Source organism: Ochotona princeps, chromosome 5 (genome assembly GCF_030435755.1).
Source record: "Ochotona princeps isolate mOchPri1 chromosome 5, mOchPri1.hap1, whole genome shotgun sequence".
NCBI lineage: Eukaryota > Metazoa > Chordata > Mammalia > Lagomorpha > Ochotonidae > Ochotona > Ochotona princeps.
This window is the reverse complement of record NC_080836.1, coordinates 17,781,736-17,806,436: the sequence shown is the minus strand read 5'-3', so window position 1 is coordinate 17,806,436 and position 24,701 is coordinate 17,781,736. Positions and strand designations below refer to the sequence as shown.

Sequence of the window (24,701 nt, the reverse complement as noted above, 5' to 3'; positions counted from 1 at the left end):
ACTGAACTAAATTAACTAAATTTGCATCCTTGGGCTGAGGAGTCATCTGACATGCTTCACTGTCCTAGACTGCCAGATACCTGAAGAACGTTAGGGTCATGTTATCAATTAGTAAGATTGTGCTTGATGGCGTATTGGAAAAAAATAACAGGGAATAGTTTGTTTCTCTCTCACTTATAAGTTCAGAGGTAGCACAATTTAATGACATCATGTGGGGGCAAACTTGTTCTGGTTTTCCTGCTCAACCATACTGAATATGTGACTTCTACTGACAATGTGGCTACTGAAACTCCATTCATCACTTTCTTGTCTTAGAAAGAATAAGCCCATGAAAATAGTCTCCATATGTTTTACTGACCTAAACTTTGTCATGCAGGGACTTTTAGCTATAAGGGAGGTTGGGGATTGTAGCTGCATATATTCATGTCCCACCCCCACCTCCCCATCCAATGGGAATTATCGCTGGGAAACAAGAAACTGGATATTGCAGCCAATACCCGCTAGATTGTTTCAAGCCAGCAACAGTTAGAGGATGGCATAAATGAAAGTATCAAGGAGGACAGCAGAGCACATGGGAAGAAATGAACTGTTCTTGTTTTTGACCATTCACCCTTCTCCATTGCAAATAACTTTAGGCTGTGAAATAGCAGTGCAACAGAAAGAGATGCCAAAGACATTATGCATGCATTAAGTCTAGAAACTGTGTCCACATTATTAGGATTGTGTTTTGCACTGTAGCATTTTTTAGCCTTCTTGGAGTACTTTACATATGAAAGGACATTATTTTTCCAAATATGGAAATGTGAAAGTCAAAGTATGAATGATCTTTCTAGCCTAGCCATCTTAATTACCAACAGGGTCACCTTTGGAATAAGCAAAGTATTACCTAGAAGGATAGGCTTATTATGAAAAGAATCTGGTCTTGTGGAGGAAAGAGGGAAATGAGGTGCTAATTAGCTGCCATGAGCGGTGGAAACCTCATTGGCAAATGAGAGTTCATGTGTTTCAAGTCCCCACATTTGTAAGTGATAAGTTTTTTTTCTTTCTTTTTTAAAGGTAGCCAACCAAGTTGTGCAAGCTCTGCTCACTCAAAAGGTAAGCTACCTTCTGGTTTTAGTCCCAAAATGCTTATGTAACTGGAATGGAACTCACATTGTCAAACTAGGAAATTATGATTGATGAGTGCAATACACTAATATTTACTCACTTAAAGTGTGTTTAAAATGCATATGAAGTCATATCTGGTGATTAGTAAAACTGAGAATTCGAACTCTTGGGAAATTAACAACTTTTAAAGGTGAAAAATTTCCATGTTCCCCAATGAGTTCCAACACATCATTTTTGTTGTTGTTCTTTGTTTTAGTAGACACAAACTTAAAAAAACATGAAAAAGATGGTAAATTTTCCATTTCTTAATGAAGGAAATGATCTTTTTGGGGGACAGTGCTCAGAGAAGTATCAAATTCAATGAAAAATCTTTGAAGTGAAGGAAGTTACTTAGTATCTTTGAGCCTTCTTTTCCTTGTCTGTAGAGTGGGGTTAATGCCCCATGACACCCAGTACATCCCCATGACCCTGTGGAAAGTCAGCACACAGAGTGGTGCCTGGAAGAGCACTGAACATTGCATACATTCCTTTGCTGGTTCTCTATGCTGCCTTCAAGAGCATTAAATTCCTGTAACTGGGGCAGACTGAGAAGTGTGATTGACACTGGCCAGCCTTGTGCTTGTTTGGTGAATTTCATGGAATTTAGCCTAGTTCCCTCAAATTTCTTGATTTTGATTTCTCTCTCTGGGAAATGGAAACTTCTCACAAAGGCAATCTTCAGTGTTTGATTATGGCAGCATGTTCAATAGGATATGACTAATGTGGGCCAAGCAGTGGGTGTTATTTACTGTGATGTTTTAAAATTCCAAGCTATTGTTTAAAGTATTGATTATTTTCATGGAGATAACTGTTGTTTTATAAAATCCATGCTCTACAGGCATTATGATAATAATTTTATTAGACTGTCTCCCCTGTCATACTGCTTTATGCAAATAATTAAACCCTACCCTTCAAATCCTTCCCTGATATCATATAAGAGCAGATATTCAGGTATGCTTATAGATGGTTAGAATCAAGGTAGGTTGTATGTCTTGGAAGCCCAAAGTTGTAATGCCTTCAGTAAGCTAAAGTGTCATTTCTTTCTCACATGTAAATCCTCATACAGTAAAGGGCTGGTGAAGTAGCTATACTCCATAATGTCCATGGGCTGCTTTGACCCGTTGTATTTTTTTATTTATTTCCTTTATTTGAAAGGCAGAGTTATGGGTGGAAGTGGCCAGATTTATCTTCTTATTCTTTGGGATACAACCTACAGTTTCAAGGTCATTGTGTGATCTAAAATGGCTCTTGTGGCTCTGCTCATCACACTGATGTTCCAGCCATATAGATAAAAATGTTACAGAATGTGAAGAGAGCAAGGCAGTTATCCTATAAAGATTACTGGGAAATTTCTTACAAAGATACATCAAACAATTATTGAAAAAAATAGAATTAAGGGATAAGGTGTTATGCTAACCTCCCCCCACAACCAACCAACAAACCAACAAGCAAAATAAGAAGCTGCCTTTGAGAGGCTTGTGTTGTGATATAGGCAGGTTAGCACGTTAAGCCAATACCAGGGATGTTCATATCCCACATCAGAATGTCTACTTTGTATCGTAGCTGTTCTGTTTCTAATCTGGTGGGAGGTGTCGTGGAAAAGGTCCCAGCTGGAGCTTCTGCCACCCAATGGGAGACCTAGATGGGCGCTCCTGGCTTCGGCCTAGTCCAGCTCTGGTTGTTGTAGGCATTTGGGGAGTAATGCAGCAGATGGAAGATCTCTCTGTTTCTTCTTCTTTCTGTGTCATTATACCTTTCAGCTACAATAAAGAAATACTTGCACAATGAAAATCTGCACATGCTTGTTCTATGGTACATGCCTTGTGTGTGTGCTCTGAAAACCCCTCTTGTAACCTCACCTGTGTCTGAGCAGACCCTGGCCACACAGCCACACCTCATGAGACTGATAGGGAAATCTGACCATCATATAGTTGTTGAAGGAAGGGGATAGGGGCAGTGGAAGGGCAGGACAGGAAGATACTGCTAGCCACAGGTAGTTCATAACCTCTGTCGCAGTTCCCTGGGAATGCTTTGTCTGGTTCCAAGGCTGGATTCCCTGCCTTGCTTTGCTTCTGTTGGAAGCCCTCTGCCCATTTCATTGCATGCCTGTGGAAGGAAGGGAGCAGAGGTGCAACTTGGCGTACACCTGAAAACATCTGCTGTCTTTTTCAATGGTGCCTCAGGAAAGAGACAAGGGAGCTGTCCAGCAAGATGGCATGCTTCAGGTCAGCCACAGAAAACAGCTCCACACATCCCAGTAGTAACTGGTAAACAGATAAATCTGCCCCAGTTCAGCTAAGTGGTGAGGCACAGCAAGAGGTACCACTGTGAGGGACCACACCTCAGGGATAATATGCAGCAGATGTAAGTAGGGGCGCTTTCAGGTGTGAGTAGGGGTGCTTTCAGGTGTAAGTAGGTGTGCTTTCGGAGATTCTGAGAGAATCTGGCTCTGCCAGAACCTGCACCTCCTGGTTTTCTCCAGGACTGTAAAATGGTTATAGAAGGATGGAAAATATCTTTCTAATTAAGAGCATGCCATAGGAGATAAAATGTACACCAGAAGCCTATCAGAAAACTGATTATAAAGTGATGTTGTTGACATGGAGTGAAAAGGGTAAGTTGGAAGGATTTATCCAAGAGTCTCTCAGTGTTGCTTTTCCAAACACACCCGTGCACACTCCTAAAGCTGAAATGATAAGGAAACCAGATAATTCAAGAACTTACCATTGGTTAGGACACAGAGGCAGATCTGCCAAGCTTCAGCTCCCCGGGGACACTAAGAAGACAATTTCACGGCACCATGTGACTAGGCCCAGACAATCATCCCAGAGGAACAAGCTCATATCAGTCTTGATACCAAAATATTTTATTTCTATAAATGTGTCAATTTCTGTTAACTACTGATATCCCAGCATAGTTGAGAAATTCTATTCATCTTACAAACCTGCAGACTCTTGTAAGGGTAGACTGCAGTGCTCTCCATCAGTTGTGCTTAAGTGACAACATTGAGCCCAGCTCACTGCCATTTAGGACTGTAAATCATAAGGCTGAGTTTACAAGTATATGTACAATCACTAATGTAGGCCAAACTCATGTTTTTTCCTCAAATATATTTTATTATCATTAAGATAATTATACTAGCTGAAAATTAAGCTCCTAGGTTCCTTAGTGTATTTATATTTTTTAAGGTTTATTTATTTTTATTGCAAAGTCAGATATACAGAGAGAGGGGAAGAGACAAACAGGAAGATCTTCCTTCCGATGATTCATCCCCCCAAATGACCACAACGGCCGGAGCTGCGCTGATCTGAAGCTAGGAGCCAGGAACTTATCCGGGTCTCGCAAGTGGGTGCACGGTCCCAAGGCTTTGGGCTGTCCTATATGAGATCCCAGCACATTCAAGGCAAGGACTTTAAGCCACTAGGCCACTGTGCTGGGCCTGTATTTATTTTATTTTTTATTATTTTTAAAGACTTGTTTATTTGTCATTTTACTGGAAAGGCAGATTTACAGAGAGGAGAAAGACCTTCCATCTGCTACTTAACTCCCCAGGTGGCCACAATGGCCACAGCTGAGCCCATCTGAAACCAGGAGCCTCTTCCACATCTCCCACGTGGGTACAGGGTCCCAAGGCTTGGGCCATTCTCAAAAGCTTTCCCAGGCCACAAACTGGGAGCTGGATGGGAAGTGGAGCAGCCGGGACATGAGCTGGCACCCATATGGGATCCTTGCGGATGCAAGGTGAGAACTTAACCACTAGGCTATTGCACCAGGACAGCTTAGTGCATTTTGCAACTGAAACTAAACTTGGAAGGAAAGTGTTGTCCTTATAGTTACTTCTCTTTACATCAATGATCTTAGCCAATCAACATATTCCTCTGGGTAGCCATATAGACATGGCACAAACCAGCAGGATACAGTATTGAGGCTTGTGGCTGAAAGGATCCCAGTGTCCCACTTACAAGGGTCTTTTCAAGCAATCATGGGAAATGAAATTAAAACATAAATTTATTCTGGTGCACAAAATACTGAATTGCATGCATATAGGGTGTCTTTGAATCAAAAGGTTATGCAAAGTGCATATTATGGGAAAAATTTCATAACTCAAAAATTGTTGTACTAAAATAACCTCCAGTTTCATTTTCTACAAATATTTTGAAGGGCCCTTATTTTTTTCTTATGAAAGGGGTGCTTGTCTATGCTAACTTCTTGTTGGTTGTGGTCTGTCCAGAATCTGCTTTTAATCAATACTCCACTGATAACATCACTTGACATGCTTCTAAGCAGCTGCTCTTAAGTTGATTTTTTGCTGTTAATTGCATAGGGTACCTATGCACCCATAGGGATCACATGTCCTTTAAAAATTTCAGCCCTGGAACAGATGGAATTCATCAGGATTACAGTGTGGATCAGCAGGAAAATTTTGTGTGGGATCATCAAGGTAGACAGTGGCCCTGTAGACAAGTACCCACTTTGTTCAGCATATTTTGCCCCACATTCTGCGGTAATCACATCATCTTAGTTTCTGACTAATATTGACATTAACATTCTGACTAACATTGACCCTGCAAAGAAAACAGATTTGGGGCCTGGAGTAATAACCTCGTGGCTAAATCCTCACCTTTTCATGCACTGGGATCCCATATGGGTGCTGATTCATATCTCGACTGTTCCACTTTCCATCCAGCTCCCTGTTTGTGTCCTGAGAAAGTGTTTGAGGACAACACCAAGTTTTGGGACCTTGCACCTATGTGGGATATCTGGAAGAGTCTCCAGGCTCCTGGCTTCAGATTGGTTCAGTTCCAGCTGTTGCAGCCACTTGGGGAGTGAATCAGTAGACAGAAGATCTTTCTGTCTCTTCTTCTATCTGTAAATTTGCCTTTCCAATAAAAATAAATCTTGGGAAAAAAAGGTCTGGTTGGGTTCTTGAACCAAAACATCACTTAAACTTTCTTGTGAGATTAAGTATAGTAAATTCTTTGACCTTGTTTCTTTACGGTGCAATCCTGTGTCTTGCCTCTTTCTTTGTAAATAAACAAATCTGTTTTCAGCAAGATCATCTTCTGGAGGCCTGAGGGCACTGGTCCTAGAGAATAAAAAAGAAGGTTATGAGAGAGGACTAATAGACATGACCCCAGAATGTGGTCCTCGGACATGCTTTGTTTCAGCAACCTGCCTTGGGGAGAGCATATTCTAGGTATCTCTTCTGTAACCAAGGGAGACACCATCGTTGGTTGCTGTTTTATGTTCAGCCTGAGTATGTCATGTGCTGCGTTACATCAGCGAGTTCCTGTGGGGAGCTCAGAGGAAGCATAGATTACTGACTGCCTCAGTCTGTCCAGGTATCAACATAGTGATTGAAGAGAAAGTTGTTTTCCCCTCATTCTTTCTGTTTGCTCTGGTTATGTGTATGTTTCTACATATGGGCACATGCTTGTCTGTGATGACAACTTCTTAGACTAGCAATTGTCTGGCGTCAGGTACCACCTACAGTTTGTACAAAGTAAGAATAACAAAGATACCACTAGCAAAGATTTCTCACATTTCCAGAACAATTTGTTTCTTTCTGTCAATAATTGTTAAGATCAAAGTCAAGCTCCTCAAGCCTTCCTTTTCCACTCTGCTGTGTGCTCAAATGCAAGAGCCAACAGTGATGAGTGAAGTGTTCCCAGGGTCAATGAACCATGTTCCCACTAAAGAAACCTTGACCATGTTTCAATCATGGAAATGGTCCTTGAGATCTGAGCCTGTGTATACATACTCCCTACAGAGCTTGTGTGTTTTTTCTTTCTATTCTTTTTTTTCACCCATCCAAAGAACTTTTCCCAGTTATTCTCAGTGCTGCTTCTAAAGATTACAGATGCTACTACATTCAGATCCTTGCTTTTCTTGCAAACCCACACTTGGCATGCTGTGTTTTCCCTGTCTCCTCCTGCATATAAGAATGATTGCTTTCCCTGCCAATGGGTACTATTAATATTTATCTACATCACAGTCAAGTGTTATTAATTAGTTAATTAGTAGTAGTGAAAACAATTAGTGTTTGGGAACAGAGTGTTACATACATACTAAGAACACAAATTACCATAAAGAGGGCAAAGGCAGGGTCTGAATTCTAAATAGAGAGCAAATTTAGCCTTTTTATTTGACAAGGACTTGGCCTCAGGGAGACTTCTCTTAAGGGGTATGTGTGACCAGGTACCAATGCAGACTCCTCCCCCTGTCGTCCTAGATCTTATATTCCATGCCTCATTCTGGATTTGGCTTTTTCCTCTGCCCTGAATTCATTCAAGCATCAATTATGTCTACATAGTTTATGCTTGAGGTATTTTGGGGAAAACAAGGGGGTCGATTGGCGTGTGTGTGTGTGTAACAAAAAAAAAGAGAAAGATTAAATTGCAGTGATCTCTGTCTGGGCCTTTTTGTTATTCTGTTTATTAAAAAAAAAAAAAAAAAAAAAAGATCTGTTTTGGGAGTTTGGGAGCCCAGTGCAGTACCTAATGGCTAAAATCCTCGCTTTGCATGTGCTGGACTCCCTAGTGATGCTGGATCATGTCCCGGCTGCCCACTCCTTATCCAGCTCCCTGCTTGTGACCTGGGAAAGCAGTGGAGAATGGCCCAAAGCTTTGGGACCCTGTACCCACGTGGGAAACTCAGAAGAAGCTCCTGGTTACCAGTTTCAGATCAGCTCAACTACAGTCATTGTGACCAATGGGGAGTGAACCAGTGGATGGAAAACCTTTCTGTCTCTCCTCTGTAAATCTGACTTTCTAATACAAATAAATTAACCTTTAAAAAAACCTTTTTATTGGAAAGTCAGATTTACAGAGAGAAAGATCTTCTGTCTGCTGGTTCACTCCCCAAGTGACCTCAATGGCTGAAGCTGAGATAATCAGAAACCAGGAACCAGGAGCCTCTTCTGGATCTCCGATGTAGGTGAAGGGTCCCAAGACTTTGAGCAGTCTTTAACTGCTTTCCCAGATCACAAACAGTGAGTTGGATGAGAGGTAGAACAGCCAGTATTAGAACCAGTGCCCATATGGGATCCTGATGAATCCAAGACAAGGACTTACCCACTACGCTATAGCGCCAGGCCCTTTATTTATTTATTATTTAAAGAGAGTTAATAAATTTGTGCTGATGGTATGTTGGAGCTTTCAATTGACTGGGATGATACTCTGCTGGTTCTGTCTTCAGACCAGAAAGGGTATACCTAAGAAGCCGTTGAACTTGACTGGACAATAAGATGCTGGACTCTATGTTTGGTATACGCTTGCAATGGGGGAATCTCAACTGAACTTGAGCTGTGGTTATGCAACAAGGTGGAGGAATCCACCATGGTGGGAGGGTTTGGGGAGGGGTGGGGAGAACCCAAGTACCTATGAAACTGTGTCACATCATACAATGTAATTAATGAATCAAAAATAAAAAAAAAGAAAGGAAAAAAAATAAAATAAAGAGAGTTAATAATGCAAATTTAGCATCCTAATCGAGTATATGAAATCTGAAATGCCTGAAGTGCTCCAATATTGTGAGGTTTTTGAGTGCTGGTGTGATACTTAGAGATTTTGGATTGTGGAGCATATTCAGGCAGTAAAGTCTATGTAAGTATTCAAAAATGTGGAAAATCCCCAAACCCAAAGCACTTCTGTTCCCAGTTATTTTAAAAGGACTGCCTCACACTGTGCTGGAAATGGTGATAATGCTCAGGAAGAGCCTTAGAAACAACAGCTGTCCAGTTTGACAATGAGGATGATACAGGTTAACTACCAGACTCACCTACCTGCTGTTTAGGGACTAGAGGTCAGAGCAGTTGACTGGTGATCTCCTTTGCTTACAGAGCCTTAAGTAAGACCTACAGCGGCCCCCTGTCAAGAGATGGAAATCTACAAGCTAGAAGTGTCAAGCACCTTAAACTTTTGGCCTGAGCAGCCACTAGGGAACAGAACTCCTTCTCATCATCCCATTTAGCAAAATAATTGCAAAGATTTATTAAATGTGTACTGCATGCAAGTGCTGTACTGAGTAATGGAATCAAGAGAGTGTCAGAGCAGTGCACTTGAACAGTTCTTTATTGTGGTGTCCTTCTGTGCTTGCCTTATGGAAAATGTGGCTTCTAATTGACAAAATAAGTTTAGAACTCACGGTAGTATATGCTAAATGTCACAGGGAAGTCATTGAAGGCTTACTGGGGTTCAAAAGGGAAAGTGATCTTTAGGGGACACCATGGAAACTATCAGGGAGGTAAGGAATTTAAATTTAAGGAGCCAAGCATAAACTGGAAAAGGAAGGTAGGTGAGAGAGGACATTGACAATGGGAGGGGGTGGTGCTCAGCATGGCGGGATGCATGAAGCTTTGGAGGCTGAGAAGACCAGTTCCTGTGCACACTGAGTACTAAAGACTGGTTTATGTCAGGAAATAGTGAGAAATGACATCTGAAATGCAGATGTCAACTGTTAAAGAACCTGGAATTTAAGCTTCATTCTACTGGTTTTGTCTTAAGCCCCATCAAAGAGGATAGTGTATGGCAAGAAACTTTACTGCAGATAGATTTAGAAACAGTTCCTTAGTAGGGTTCCAGGTATCAGTCCTCTGTCCTACTTTGCCCCACCCCCCACCTTCCACTGTGGATTGGGGAAAAGGTCCCTGAGGGGTTTTGAAAGATTATGGAGAGGGCCCGGCGGCGTGGCCTAGCGGCTAAAGTCCTCGCCTTGAAAGTGCCGGGATCCCATATGGGCGCCGGTTCTAATCCCGGCAGCTCCACTTCCCATCCAGCTCCCTGCTTGTGGCCTGGGAAAGCAGGAGAGGACTGCCCAAAGCTTTGGGACCCTGCTCCCGCGTGGGAGACCTGGAAGAGGTTCCTGGTCCCGGCATCGGTTTGGCGCGTACTGGCCCGTTGCGGCTCACTTGGGGAGTGAAACATCGGATGGAAGATCTTCCTCTCTGTCTCTCCTCCTCTCTGTATATCCGGCTTTTCAGTAATAATAAAATCTTTAAAAAAAAAAAAAAAGAAAGATTATGGAGAGCTATACCGAAAGGTTGCCAAAGTGAGTGACTCTGCTGCTTCTCCAGCACCAAGACAAAAAATTCTGCACGGAAATGGAAATGCACTCATTCACAGGATGGGCAAGTTCCGAGGAGCCCTTTAAAAGCCTCAGCTTCAGAGTTACTTCTCTGCCATTAAATGCATCGCTGACTCTATTAGCCACAGCGCTAAGGGGCTCACTACAAAAGACAGCGAAAGGATCCATCAAAACCAATAGTTTCTTTAGTTCATCAAATCTCTATTCACTGCAAAAAACATTGTTGTTCTTGTGGTTTGTTCTTCGTGATTGCTTTTATGAAGATGGCGAAAAGGCAAAGTATAGAGGTGGAAACTCAAATTGATTCTCTATTGCTAAGATTTACCATCTTCAAAAATAGCATGCTGTATTAATACAGTTCTGATTTCAAGGTTTTTTTTTCTCCTTAAATTGTTCTTTACTGCACAGAATAATTCCATCAGACAAGGGTCTGTGGAAGAAAATGTCATGTGTGGTTTATTTCTGGGGGGCTTTGAAGAATAAAAATACTATCTTTTGTTAATGTGTCTGAAATATCAGATAAAATATGATTGTAATATGCAAAGATGCCTTTCAGTTACAGACTCTTTTCTTTCAATGTATTTATTGTAGGATCTGAGGGAGGAATGTGTAAAGCTGAAAACCAGAGTGTTTGATTTAGAACAACAGAATCGAACGCTAAGTATTCTGTTCCAGCAGCGAGTGAGACCAACTTCTGATCTGCTCCTCCAGGTATGTGTTTATGTGGAGAACAATCTTTGCTACTGAAATGGTATTGACAAGAAGTTACTTAAGTTCAAAAGTTACTAGCATCTCTGTGCGCTAGGCATATTGTATCAGAACTCCAATGCTTTCCCCTCTCAGGGGACATCATTAAAATTGAACATATCTTAAAGTTTTTACTTTTTAAAGCTATATGCAGATAAAAAAACACACCAGCAAAAACTAGGCAAGTGAAAGGTACAATCCAAAGACGTCCTCCGGTACACAAGGTGGAACCATCAATTGGATTTAGGCAATAATTGATTGCACTGGGGAACAACATTAGTAACTGCGTTCTCTGATAAACAAGGAAGTTTTATGTAACAGCAAAGTGCATGTCTTTTTTTCAATCTCTCTAGAACCAGAAATACAAGTGAGGTTTGTTTTGCTTCCTCTCTGTTTCTGTATAGAATTCCTCTCTCCAACACAAGGCTTCGATTCTTGGTATTCTTATAGGAACTCTTTGTCTCCATGCTCTTGTTGAACTTTTTTTTTTTTATTGAAACTTGTCTGCATAACATGTACTGCTGTCGAAAGTCAAACGGTTTCAACAGTTTTGCACCTGTCCCTGACAAAGCACAAGAAAATACATTCCTCTCAGAGAAGCACGCGTGGTGGAACAGGGGCTTGGAGAGCCGACCTTTGCTGCTTCTGAGTCTTTAATCCTGAGTGTGTGCATATTGGCTCACACAAGCTCCCGTGAGCTTTGCTTAGAGCCCTTCAGAGGCTGAGCTGCCAAAGGCTGCACTGATGTTTCACAGGGCAGTGTGTGCTGTTGGAAGGGTGGAACTGGCTAAGAGGGAGGTCCCCCTTCACATAATCATCTAGATAACACAGTCTAGAAGTAAATGGCACTTAGGGGCTTCTTTTATAATATTTATTTATTTTGATAATCTTGACATAATTAGGGTAAAAAGGTTCAAGCACTACAGGAAGATGGGCAAGACAATTAGTTCCATATTGTTTCCTTCATATATCTGATTAAAAGGGATTTAAACGGAGAAGCTCCACCCAGTCTCCCACCCACCCCAGGTCCCAGATGTGGGGCATGCTCTGAGGATCTTGCTCAAGTGGTTTTGCTAGTTCAACAGTTCTGAATTGCTGCCAATTTTGCCACTCCAAGCACGATGAGGTGGTTGGAGAATCCACTGATTGACATAGTCCATCATAGAGTCTCCATTTGCCCAGTATTTTCATTGCCAACGTATAGCTGAGGTGGTTGATTGACTTGTTCTGTCCTCTGTCTTTTGATGGTTAGGGTTCAGAGTCCAGAAGCTCGATTGGGGGGATCCCCAAAGAAACTTTGTGTGAGGTGTTCCCAGACCAGATTCTTGTATGTACTAGCAAGAACAGGGCCCGCCATAGTCCATCACCCCAATCAGCTGGTGGTTGCAGTTGCTGGTTTGGGTCTGTTTCCATCCCTGTCTTCCACTGGAACCAATGGGTGTTTGCAGTCCAGCCTGATTCTGCCCAGCACATACTCGGCCCTAACACAAACCAGTGGGAGCTGCAGCCTAGTCAGAGGGACCCACAATAACCCCCACCAGGCGCACCCCCTACCCTGGTTTGCCAGTATGTGTGGCAGACTAGTCCAGTCTGTCCCACATCCCGTTCGGCTCTCATACGTCTATGGGTATTAAAACCTGTTCCATCTAACCAGCTCAACTATCCAGCCCTCACGGATGTTGTTGAGTGTCTCACTGTCTAGCCACCCCAGCCCCTGTCCTAGTTTTCGTGCCCTTCAGTGGGAGTGGTAACCTAAGTGGGAGGAGCCCACTATTTCCCTCCCAGGCCACTCCCACTCCCAGATTATGCACTCTCCAGGTGGTTCTGTGGTGTGACTTGAGAGTATTAGCCCCCCCCCCCCCAGTGCCAGCTTCTGCCAGCTTATGCTGTGGCTAAGCCTAAACAACCCTCACCCACTCTAATTGTAGATTGCACCAGTAGGAATAATCAGCCCATTCTGGTTTTTCCCTAATCTGGTCCACATGAGGTGCACAGGTGTTGTAGCCCTGTCTAGTCTGGTCTGCCCTCATACCAGCTCAAGCTCTCCAGTGGGAGTAGCTGTCCAGCAAGGGAACCACCCTTTATTTCCCTGCCGGTTCTGCGTCCTCCCTTCCTGGTTCTCACGTGTGCTGGTTGGGTGCTGCAGTCACATTTGGCACAGGCAACCTCACCTTGGCATTCTGTATTGAGGCTTCTTAAATTGAAAAAATTTATATTGCATTAAAATTGAGTTGTGGGGCCTGGCGCAGTAGCCTAGCGGGTGAAGTCCTCACCTTGCACACTGTGGGATCCCATATGGGAGCCAGTTCTAATCCTGGCAGCTGCACTTCCCATCCAGCTCCCTGCTTGTGGCCTGGGACAACATTTGAGGACAGCCCAAAGCCTTGGGACCCTGCACTCATGTGGGAGACCCAGAAGAGGCTCCAGGCTCCTGGCTTCGGATTGGCTCAGCTCTGGCTGTTGCAACCACTTGGGGAGTGAATCATTGGATGGAAGATCTTTCTTTGTGTCTCTCCTCTTTGTATATGTGACTTTCAAACAAAGATGAATAAATTTTTTTAAATGAAGTTCTTTGTCCAACTAGCTACATTTCAACCATTCAAAAGACCCCTGTGGTGAGCAGTACTTGACGAGTGAGTTGCCATCATTTTAGAAAGATCTTCTGAAAAAGGTTTTTTCCAAGTGATTGACACTGTGCTGCTGATTTACCTCTGAATGTTAGTATAAGTATTTTAGGACTCCTTTGGGAACTATGGAAATTGTAACTTATTTCAGAGAAAGAAAGATACTTGATGAATCTGAACATGAAGATATAATTTGCTTTCCTGCCTCCCTACCATGAATTATATTAAAACAGACCCCTGAATTACAAAAAAAAACCCTCTTATCTTAAATTAATTTCTTCTTTACGTTGATGGATTATAATTCCTAATTTCTAATGCAGAAGTTGTGTTTAGGAAGAAAAGTCATTCATTTGCCATTTACTTGTTGGTCTTGCCCATAATAAATTTTTGACAGAGGAGATCTTGAATTTGCAAAAAGCTGTTCTGCTTTTGCAATCTCACAGAGAGAGCCAGAATATAATTAGTCTTACCAGCTGTTGCATTTTCATGTTTTTTTAAAAATAATTTTGCTTTTTCTAACTTGAAGCTTTTTTGGAACAATGTTTAAGGATCTTCAGTCTCTGTTTATGAATCATGAGAATTTATTTGCACAGTAAACACATGTTCCATAGATATTTGAGTCTTTTCATTGGCTGTCACAAGTTTCTTTAATCCTTATCCAAATGCCATGGGATGCTGTGTATACTAGCTGCGAGATTCAGTGTTTGCTCATTGAGTGTTACTAGTAAATGAACTTGATTTTCTCCACCAATGAGAGATTATTTCTAGGAGAAATTCTCATGTACGTGATATTAATAGAAGATAAACTGTATGTAATTCTGTGGAGAGAAATGGTAGAAAACATGATGCCTGCTCTCTTGTGGCTTCGTGCCTACAATCCTAGACAGAAGAAGTTTCCACCTTTTTATATGATGCATGGCAGTTAATTCGCTGATGATGCCTTTGGGCTTCATTGAGAAATAAACAGATACCATGGAGTTTTTAAAAAATCTGAGCTTGATTTGCACCTACTGATTTTTTTAATTTATTTATTATTTTTAATTCATTAATTACATTGTATTATGTAACACAGTTTCATAGGTACTTGGATTCTCCCCCCCCCCAAGGTGGAGGAATCCACCATGGTTGGAGGGTTTGGGGAGGGGTGGGGAGAATCCAAGTACCTACTGATGTTTAGTAATTATTGGTTGAATGGAATGGAGTGAGTGAAGTTAGTCATAGTGTAAGTTGTTGAGTTATTTCACACACCCCTGAGGGAGGTTTATGACTCCAACTCTTCCTCTGAACTTTTCCCAACTTTGGTGGATCTCCAGTACAGCCAGGTGGGTGCACTCGGATCTGTTTGAGCATGTGGTGAAAGTGCAGTGAAAATCTACCACTGTGTGTGCGCAGACAGATGTCACACATCCTGGCCCTGCTGCCTCTCAGTTGCAGCGTCAGTACTGCAAGTTTCTAAGTCGTTTTCTGTAAAAGTGCTTCAAAAACTTTGTGGAAAATGAAATTTTCGTGCAAGGAAAAAATACATATGAGGGAATCTTCAAACAGCGTATAAATGCATATTAGAAACACACTATGGACAACTTTCAAAGGTTACTGTACTTCTTATGCGTATTAAGTAAACCAATGAACAGTGATACAATTGTCGCTATAAAACAAAGCTGAGTATTCCAAAAGCTTCCATAAGCAAGTCACTAGGAAACAGTTTGTGATCAAATCCAACATAGGTATAAGGAAACCAGGAATTGTACTAGATGTTCTTCAAACACTCTGTGGCACTCCCAGTTTCTTAATCAAATGAAGAGAACCTACAGGGATGGGCCAGGTAGGGGGTGGAGTGGCTCTGTGAATAGAGAAACAACACCGGATCTAACCACTGAACGCATGTTCTGTGGAGTGAAAGTGTTTCTGCTTGGCTGGAGTAAAGAGTTTATGTCAGGAACAAAAGAAAAATGAGTCCTTTGGGGGTAAAGTAAGTCCACAGAGAGCCTTGGATGCATTATGAAGATGAAAAATCACATCTTGCCATAAACCCTGAAGATTCAGTCTCATCTTTTGTGCCTTTCTGACTTGATCCCAAACCAGCCTCCTGAGCTACATCTCATCATGAAATGTCCTGCCCTGAAGGAGCTGTGTGATCTTTCAAAGTGACCCCTACCTCTTGCAGAGGCAGCTTTCTGTGCCTCTGACAACTTAATATCCTCAGTGAAAGAGACACAATCCCCACGACACATCCTCCATACGCTTTCATGGCTCCGCAATGCCCAGAACAAAGCCACCAAGGTCCTCTGATGATGCAGCATGGCAGCTTCACTGTTAAGGGTGACTGTACCAGCTGGGCCCTGGTGTTATTCAGCAGCACAGAGATGCTCCTCCTGTCACCTGAGGGTCTGTCTAAATTAGCTATCAGGTCTGCAGGGCAGGCTGGAGTTACCTCCTTGGCTGACATGCAGTAACCCAGGGGGCAGAGAAGATCAATTCTAGAAACTCATAAGGCAAAATGACAGCCTATCAAACGTTGTGGGAAGCCAGTGAAAAGTCTGTGTTTGGATTTGCTTGCCTCCTTCTTGAATTATAGATCTAGGTAAGAAGGAAGCTTAAAAGTGGCTTTGATGGAACAAAATTAAGACCTCCCATTAGAGATCTTGGGTTGCTGTCCCATTCCACACTTTTCCATTTGCTCATTTGTCCATCCCTCTCCATTGTTCTCACTGTATAATTCTAATGCCTTTTAAATAATTTCTTCTTCACTTGAACCTTTCATATCAGTTTAACTATATACATTTGATAATATCCAAAAATTGGATATAGACGCTTTTAAGAAAGCAAAGCATGTGCATTCAAAGGTATATCATTAGGACAAGAGTTGAGCCTATTGGCTAAAATGTCAGGATGCATTTGTCATACATCACAGTAGCTAGTATTGATATCTTGCACCAGCTCCAAATTTCAGTTTCTTATTAACGCAGACCCTTAGCAGATGATGAAATGAAGGCTAAAATAATTGGAATCTAGCCTCTCATGGGGGACACAGGGAGGTCCAGGCTCCTGATGTTGGTGCTGGCAAAATCTCAGCATTTCATACATACGTTTCAGGGGTGAACCAAAAGGTAGGAGTCTCTCTCTCCTAGTAGAAGAAACAGCAAAATTTTAGTAAATTAAATGAATGCTATGGCTGTCATTTCTCAACTTCCAAGTGGCTGGACATCCCAGAGAGGATACCTCCATGCTGTTGCTCATGTGACTGCTAGTTGCAGTTAATTTTCTGTGACTATGTGTGATGCAATGACAACTTCCAAGGTGGCAAAGAGGGCAGCTACCTAAACATCTCAGCTTGACAGAAATAAATGAAAGATTTTTTTTAAAAAAATATGAATTGGGCATCTAAGAATTGTGGGTTGTTAGAATAGACAGGAATGAACAGAAGAAGGCATGGTCTTCTCACCAAGAAGATTACAACCATTTTGGGATTAGAACAATCCTTCTTCACATTTCAGGAAACAAGTGTGTGATTAAAGGTTAAACTATAGACAAGCATACATTGGAGAGGTGCTTTGAATAGGCGCTAGTGTCTGGAGAAAGGGGTCAGAATGCAGTATCCAGGGAAATCTTGTCCTCAGATAACTGGAGATGAAACAAGAGTTTAACAGTAAATCTCTTGTGATCAATATCATATTGAATGAGCTCTGCTGCCACAAGAGTTTGGGAATTCATAATTCCACACGGGACATCAAATGCTGACTCATGTGGGTGGCTTAGGTAGCCGACTGCTACATGAACTCCATCCAGGAGACAGTTGACACGAATGGCTGTGTCATGCAGAACTCCTGAGAGGTAGTATCATGAGGCTGGATCTCAGGGAAGGTGATGCCTTGCTTGTAGACACGTAGAGAAGTGAGTGGGTAAAGTGTTCTGCCCAAGCTTGTGATTAGATCCACACTTTGGAAAGAAAGATGTGGAGAAGGAGGAAAAATAAATCAAAGAAGTGGCTAACATTTTAAAATCCTCCCACCTAAAATAATGTGAAGCAGAACAGGAACAGAAACAGCACAATTTTACACCTTGGTTTTAAGCTTGTCAGATTCTCTACTACTTATATGCATCATCTGCACTGAAGTCTTCTTTCTGTCTTGGCCAAAGGATATGGCAGCCCTTTGAAATATCAGATTAGAAAGAAACAAAAGTAATGTTGTATTGGGATAATGATAATGCAAGTATCCAAAGCAAGACAAGGAGAACACAGATAGAGGGGAAAGTCTTAAATGCCATAAGCCAAGAACCTTTCAAAAACATGTAAATAAACAGCAGATCCACATTGTGACTGCACCACAAAACCTTCTGATCTGACTGAATCACAGGTGGGCCTGCTGATCGAAATGTCAGAGAGAGGACTAGAAAAACACCCCTCAAGCCCATTCAGGGTCTTTGAGGGAGCACTCAAAGGAGGTGAACAAAAGGACTCAATTTCATCAGGTTTTCTATTTAGATGCTCTGCCAAACACCAACTCTGACTTTTCTTCTCCATTCCTCAGGAATTGGTGATAGAGTGAACAAGGTAAAAAGCTTTTGGAGGAGATGGCCTGAGTGGTGAAGTCAGTGCAAGGCAGGAAAGGGGGAGGGAATGAAAGCAGTCCTCTGGGAGTTGGAGGAGTGTGAAGGAGAAGGCCAACTTTGAAGTCACAAGTTCAGACAGGGGAAAATGGCTAGAGCAGATGGTTTTTCTCAGATGAGTTCTAACTTTTTTGTGGTTGGTTGTTTTGGTTTGGTTTTACCGATTCTTGTTGTCAGGGACACCACAGAAATGGATTTCACCTTAAAATTATCAGTCTTCAGTCACTATAGGGAATTGTGTTTCAAGGATGTGTCTTTGATCAGAAGGATGAGAGTTCCATTGGTTTTATGAGTTTTTAACCTGTACCATTCTAACCATGCCCATCTCTGTGAAGCTACTTAATGGAAGGCATATAATTTCCCTTTGTATCCTTATGCATTTCCAAGATATAGATTAATGACTTTCAAGAACATGTAGTTGGTTCCATATAAACTACCCTCATATCTGAAACAATGCAGTATCTCACATGTTAAGATTGAGGACCAAAGGGTCTGAGCTAGATTAAGTAATAAGCGAAGGTTACTATGATATGTTGTTGCCAGCTGCAGTCTACTGTGGCCATGTGGAAATGCCAATAAAAAAAAAACTACTTGCCATTGGTTTTGGTATTCTAAGAAACTGGAAATACAGATTCTGTATGCTAGCTCTCAACTTGAAAACATCACCTCACCCCCAGTTTGACCATTTCATAACATGGGAGAAACTTGAAAGAACAAATGTTAACCAGAGTTGACTTGCAACCTACTTTTGTTTCACTGTCCTAATGATAATAGGTTTTACTTGTTTGTTTCTTATTTAAAACACAGTGCAAGTGCTGAGAACACCTGGGCAGTGGACTGCACAGTCATGTTTATAATACAGCCATCATCCATTGCTCCGTTTAGTATTTCAGCAATAATTCATGGGGCCTCTGCTGTTTGTTTGACACTGTACTTGTTGTTGAGGACACATAGATGAGTAAGACACACTTTCAGACACAACGGGTTCATCATCCACTAAGGAGACAGATAACATGAGCCAACTATTGTGCAGTGGAGTAGAAAATACAACAGAAGCATGTTGGCCTTGGAGATCTCAGAGGGAAAAGTTAGGATCTCCACTTGGGTATCAGGGATTCCTCTGAGAGGCGAACTATCTAGACAGGATTTTGAAGGATGAGGAGTTTGTTCCTTTAAAACAAAGCAAAACAAAGCAAAACTCCTCAGAAAACAATGCATGTACTATTTCAGGTCTAAATGTAGCACTAAAATTTATATACACTTGAATCCCAGGTTCTGACTTTAACCATAGGTTTTATAAGATTGTCTTAATATGATCTGGTCTTGTTGAGCATTTATCCAGACCTTCTAACCTCTAATGAACTCATGGAGCTCATAGGAAACAAAAAGTCCTGAGAGTATCATGAAACTGAATTCTCTGTCTCTGTGACCTTCAGTCACAATTCTTGCTAGCTTTTTATCTGAGAAAGAATCTATTTAAACTGAATTAAGATGAAAAATGGAGAGCTCTCTGTGTCTGAGGCTTATTTTTAAGGACTTTAACATTAAACAGAGGCTCAAACCTTGAACATGAATCAGCATTCAGTTTAACAGACTGATTGAAATGTAAATTCAAAAAATGCACCTTGTAGCCTCTAACGTTTAGGCTTTCTATATTTCTTTTTATATTTCAAGCAAATGAGAAAAAACTGATTACCCATGATTCAGCAAACTCTTGTAGTAAATGTTTATCATAGAAACCTTCAGATCTTTCCCCAGCAAAAATTATTATTGAGCATTGCATTTTCACAGCTATTGGACAAACATAAGGGTTTTAAAATGTAAGGGACAACAAGTACTGAGGAAACAATGATGATATTTATGTGGGAAGTTAATTATGTAGAGTAAGAGCATTAATTTCTCAACTCCTCAATGATGGTCTATCCACTGCCATCGAGGAAATCTTGTTTCTGACATAAAAAGATGCAGTAACCAGAACCCTGATGTGAAAGACCTGTCTCTGCATGAGTGAAAAAGCAATTCTGGTGATGTTTTCTCACGTTTTCGGCCAGGAGGTTGTGCTTATCTGCAGGCTTCCCTGGCACAGTCCAGAGCCATGACTGCTGCAAGGCAGTAGTTTGCACTCTACTGCAGCTCTACAGGAGAGCCAGAAAAAGCCTTTAACCTCTCTGGTTGTGGGGAAGAAGTATAGCTTTGAAGTTCCAAATACTGGCTGAATGGATCAGGGCGGAAAAATGGCAGAGTTGGGCTGACATCAAAGAACTAGATAAAAGTACCCAGGAATTCTTGCAAAATCCACCCAGCTCAGGCTGACGAACTTCAGGTTGTCATGGCAGGCATGTGGTGGAAACCTAGTGCTGCTTAGAACAGCCGTACCCTAGAGAACATGAAATTGACCTTCAATTGTGCCCAACTCATTACAGCCATTTTGAAATGGACTCACCATTGCCACCTTTATGATCAGAGGGATGGTGATTAAGTAGTCCAAGGACAAGGTACTCTGATATTCTGATGGACAGTGATTTATGCAGCATGCCTGACTTCACCAGAGTGGCTTCAAGGGAATAAAGATACCACTGCATACATAGTCATGCCAGCTAGCACGTATAGGTCTGGGTCACATTTTCAAAAATCCTGATGCTGAGACTGGTATTGTGGTATTAGTGGGTAAAGCTGCTAACTGCAACTATATGGAAACAAGTTTGTGTCTTGGCTGCTGCACTTCCCATCCTGCTCCCTGCTAATGTCCTGGAAAACCATGGGGAAATGGCCAACTGTTTGGGCCTCTGCCACCAATGCAGGAGACTCTGGTGGAGCTCCTGGGGCCTGGCTAATCACTGACCATTGTGGCCATTTGGGGAGTGAAATAGCAGAAAAAGTATCTCTGTGTCTTTCTGCCATCACCCCTCTCTGTTATTCGACCTTTCAAACAAACAAATAAATATTTTAAGAAAAGGAAAGAAAACACTGGTGGAGATCTCCAGACCAAGTGAGATGGTAAAGGAACATCTGTGATGCTGGGAGACCAGGTGATGCTGTCTAGCCTCTTGTTTATAAGCTGTCTACATTCCATTGTATTACATCTTTTTCTGTCTTTGAAGTGTGTTGTGTCCCTTATGGGGGCAAGAATCGGTCAGACACTATCAAACTTGTTTCAGAATTGAAAAAAATCAACCTATGACTGGTTTTTGGAAACACTTCCAAGGTCATTCACCTGTGTGGAACTTCACTCATTAGGCATATTGCACAATATGTTACAGAACCTGTTAGGAAGCCATTGCCACTGCTGGCTCTCTGGTGACCTGCAACACACACACATGTCAGCAGCATCTCCAGCCATAGGCAGTAACAGATGAATCTCTGCCCCACCCTGCTGAACAGGTAATGCAGGGAGGGTCAGAGGAGTCCTTTAAGATGAAGTGAAAGCCATGCAATGAATAGTGCCTCTTCGAGCACTTTTCCAGATGGCTCCTTCAGCCTCATGGAAAAATGTGAGGGGGGGCTGTCACCATGGTGTAAAAGCTTGAGCCCCAACCTGCAGCTTCAGTACCCCATCTGGGTGCTGGTTACAATCCCTTGCTCCTTCAATAACAAGCTAGCTCCATGCCAATGGTCTGGGAAAACAGTAGGGGATGACCCAAGTCCTTGAATCCATGCACTCTCATGGTGTCCTGGAAGAAGCTCCTGACTCCTTACTTTGGAACAGCCCAATTCTGGCCATGGTGGTCATTTGGAAAGTGAACCATTGAAAGGAAAATTTTTGTCTGTCCTTCTCTGTTACTCTACCTTTCAAACAAAAGTAATTTTTTTAAAGTGGTAAATAATAAAAGTTTAAAAAATAGGAGTAAATTACATTAGAAGAAGGCCAGTCATAGTTGCATCTGGAACTTCCAGATAGATTCCTGGTAGTGACAGTGATAAAGTTTTGTGATGACAGTAGGTCCAAGATGTTGGTGCTTCTGGATATAAAGATGGAGCTACCCAGCTAGGGTTCTTCTGCAAATCTTGCTGCCTCAAATAACTAGTGCCACCTTAAATCCTCATTTCCAGTTGTTACCTTCTTCACTTTTACCGGACTTGCATGATAAAAGTAACTTTCAGCAAATCAAACAATTAAAAGGCATTTGGGGGACTTGGCAATGTACCATACTGTGACCAAATCAAGTTACACACATTTGTTTGGTGTCCTGATCATTGAATCATAGACAGCACTATTGTGGACACAATAGATATTTCCCTGAATAAGGACACAAATCTAATAATGTAGTAACATGATCAAATCATTTACCCTGAAAACATGTTTCTGCCAAGGAATAATAGAATTGTAGAATATTTCATCTCACCTTTCAACATCATGTAATCTACCTCCACACTCCATTGCCTGCTATTCAGATTGGTCCAATCTATGCATGGTCACATACTCTTGAGAGCAGAGTGGGGACCAGGTCCACGAGTGCTGGTTCTCAGCATTATACCCATTTTCTTATTCCATGGGGTGATGAAACAGATCTGCTTGAGTTAAAGAAGAGCAAGAACTTGATTATGAGGAAAGCAACTTAGGACACAGGAAAGCCTAGTAAACAGCCTTTGGAAGTGGTTTAGGCCACTGAAGGCATAAAACTCTGAGAAGACGTATTGGAGAGAAAGAGAGATAAAAAGAAAGAGAAACAGACTGAGTGTGAGTTGGGAGAGCTCACTGTGTGCAACACAAGAGAAACTACTAAACCCCAAGCAGTTTCCATCATACTTGGGTGATTTAGGCAAGTTCCTGAAATTCTTAGAATAAATAAAGCAATAGAAATGAGTCTAAGATGCCAAATTCAAGTACTGTCACAAAGATGTGATGTGAAATTAGAAACCTTCATCCTGGTGGCCTGGGAGCAGGGGGATATGACAGGTGATCTGGCCTGAGGGAACAAAGCTTTGATCCCAAAACACACTGTATGAAGCCAATTCCTCTTCAGTATTGACTACTTGTTTTCTAGGGATTTGGATGTATGGGGACTGTAGAGAGAGTTAGCTCCAAGCAGATCCTTAGGAACTTTCCACAGGTGTATGAGATACCCTGGAGCTGGGTACATTGAAAATATCTTGGATTCGGGCATCTATCCAGGCTCATGGTTAACATTCAAAGAGAGAGGGCTCTAGTTGGAGTGCAGAATCCTTTGAGCATTTGAGGAAGGTCATATACGGTTTCCTCCCACATACAAAAAATTGTATTTGTAGCTTCAAGATTGTTGGCAATCCTGTGAGGCCTATTAACCTCCTTAGTTAAGAAAATAATTCTAAATTATTGGTTAACCCATATGGTGAGCTACAATGCAGCCATCCTGTTATACTTTACTCATTCATGGCTGGCTGCTTTCTGTCTTACCTCCTTCCTTCCTTTAGTCCTTTCTTGACATCCTTTCCCAAATATGCCAGCTCTCTGAACATTCACTTCTGTACAAAGTATGGTCTCCCCAAAAGATAATAATTTTAGTTTTTTCTTTTTATGATTGCTTATGCCCTAAATATTGAGTGGAATACGATAAAGATCATGCCATGGGAATCATATGGTACCATAGGTGTAGGTATGTGTGAAGAAATTGAAATTTGCACCACATGCTGTGCATGCTTGACATGGGATGGCTGCAGATGTATTCCAATAAGTCTTACTCATATCTCATTGCTCCATTTGTTGTTTTCAAGCCAAGCCTTGAGATCTTGGAATTAATGTAAAGATCTCGTAATGATATGAGTGCACAAAGCCATTATCATTAATGTTGCTGCAAAATTTGCTGTAAAAACGGGGAGAGCTGAAATGAATGGGGTACTTAGCAAGCTCATGCTTGTATGCAACATTTTCTTCTCATTATATAGTATGTTATGGCTGAAAAAAAACTTCATTGCATTAATTTCATGTAAAAACATGGAATTTTAGATGTTCTTGTGTGCCCTTTATGTGTCTGGACAGGTCACTCAATTGATTGCTTACTGAGCTGTGAGACTGTTTTAATAGCTATATGTTGAGAATGTTCCCTAACTAGATAGCTAAAATACTGAGTGTCTACATAATACACTTATCTGTTGTGTTTGGTCAGATGACTCAATTGGTTGATCCTCTGCCTTCAAGTACTTCCGTTCAATATTGGCACTAGTTTGTGTCCCAAATACTCCACTTCCAATCCAGCACCCTGCTTGTGGCCATCAGTAGAGGATGGCCCAAAGCATTGGGATTCTGCACCCATGTGGGGGACTTGAAAGAAGCTCCTGGCTCCTGGCTTCATGTCAGCTCACTCTGGCCACTGCAGCCTTTTGGCGAGTAAACTAGCAGATGTAAGATCTTTTTCTCTTTGTCTGTCCTTTTCTACATAGATTTGTCTTTATAATATAAATAAATATATTTTTAAAATAATACATAACATAACTATCTGAGGATCCTGAAAAGAAGTTTCTTGTTTTTCAGTTCACAGGAACCCTTCAAGCCACTCTACACACAGTGGTGATCTA

At 41.6% G+C, this 24,701-nt stretch overlaps 1 protein-coding gene and 1 long non-coding RNA gene across 5 annotated transcripts in view; one reads left to right on the top strand and one right to left on the bottom strand.

Annotated features, from left to right (window-relative positions):
* Positions 1-24,701, top strand: part of NCKAP5 (NCK associated protein 5) — an 845,136-nt gene that overhangs the window by 651,723 nt on the left and 168,712 nt on the right. For all 4 annotated transcript variants that reach the window (XM_058664409.1, XM_058664408.1, XM_058664410.1 and 1 more), the window contains 2 exons: positions 1,057-1,095; positions 10,822-10,941. In XM_058664409.1, the coding sequence (XP_058520392.1) occupies positions 1,057-1,095; positions 10,822-10,941 (159 nt within the window). The remainder of the gene's footprint in view (positions 1-1,056; positions 1,096-10,821; positions 10,942-24,701) is intronic.
* The window catches only part of LOC131480357 (uncharacterized), a 51,949-nt gene continuing 44,670 nt past the window's right edge, over positions 17,423-24,701 (bottom strand). The window contains exon 3 of the long non-coding RNA XR_009245429.1: positions 17,423-17,537. This is a non-coding gene — a long non-coding RNA (uncharacterized LOC131480357). The remainder of the gene's footprint in view (positions 17,538-24,701) is intronic.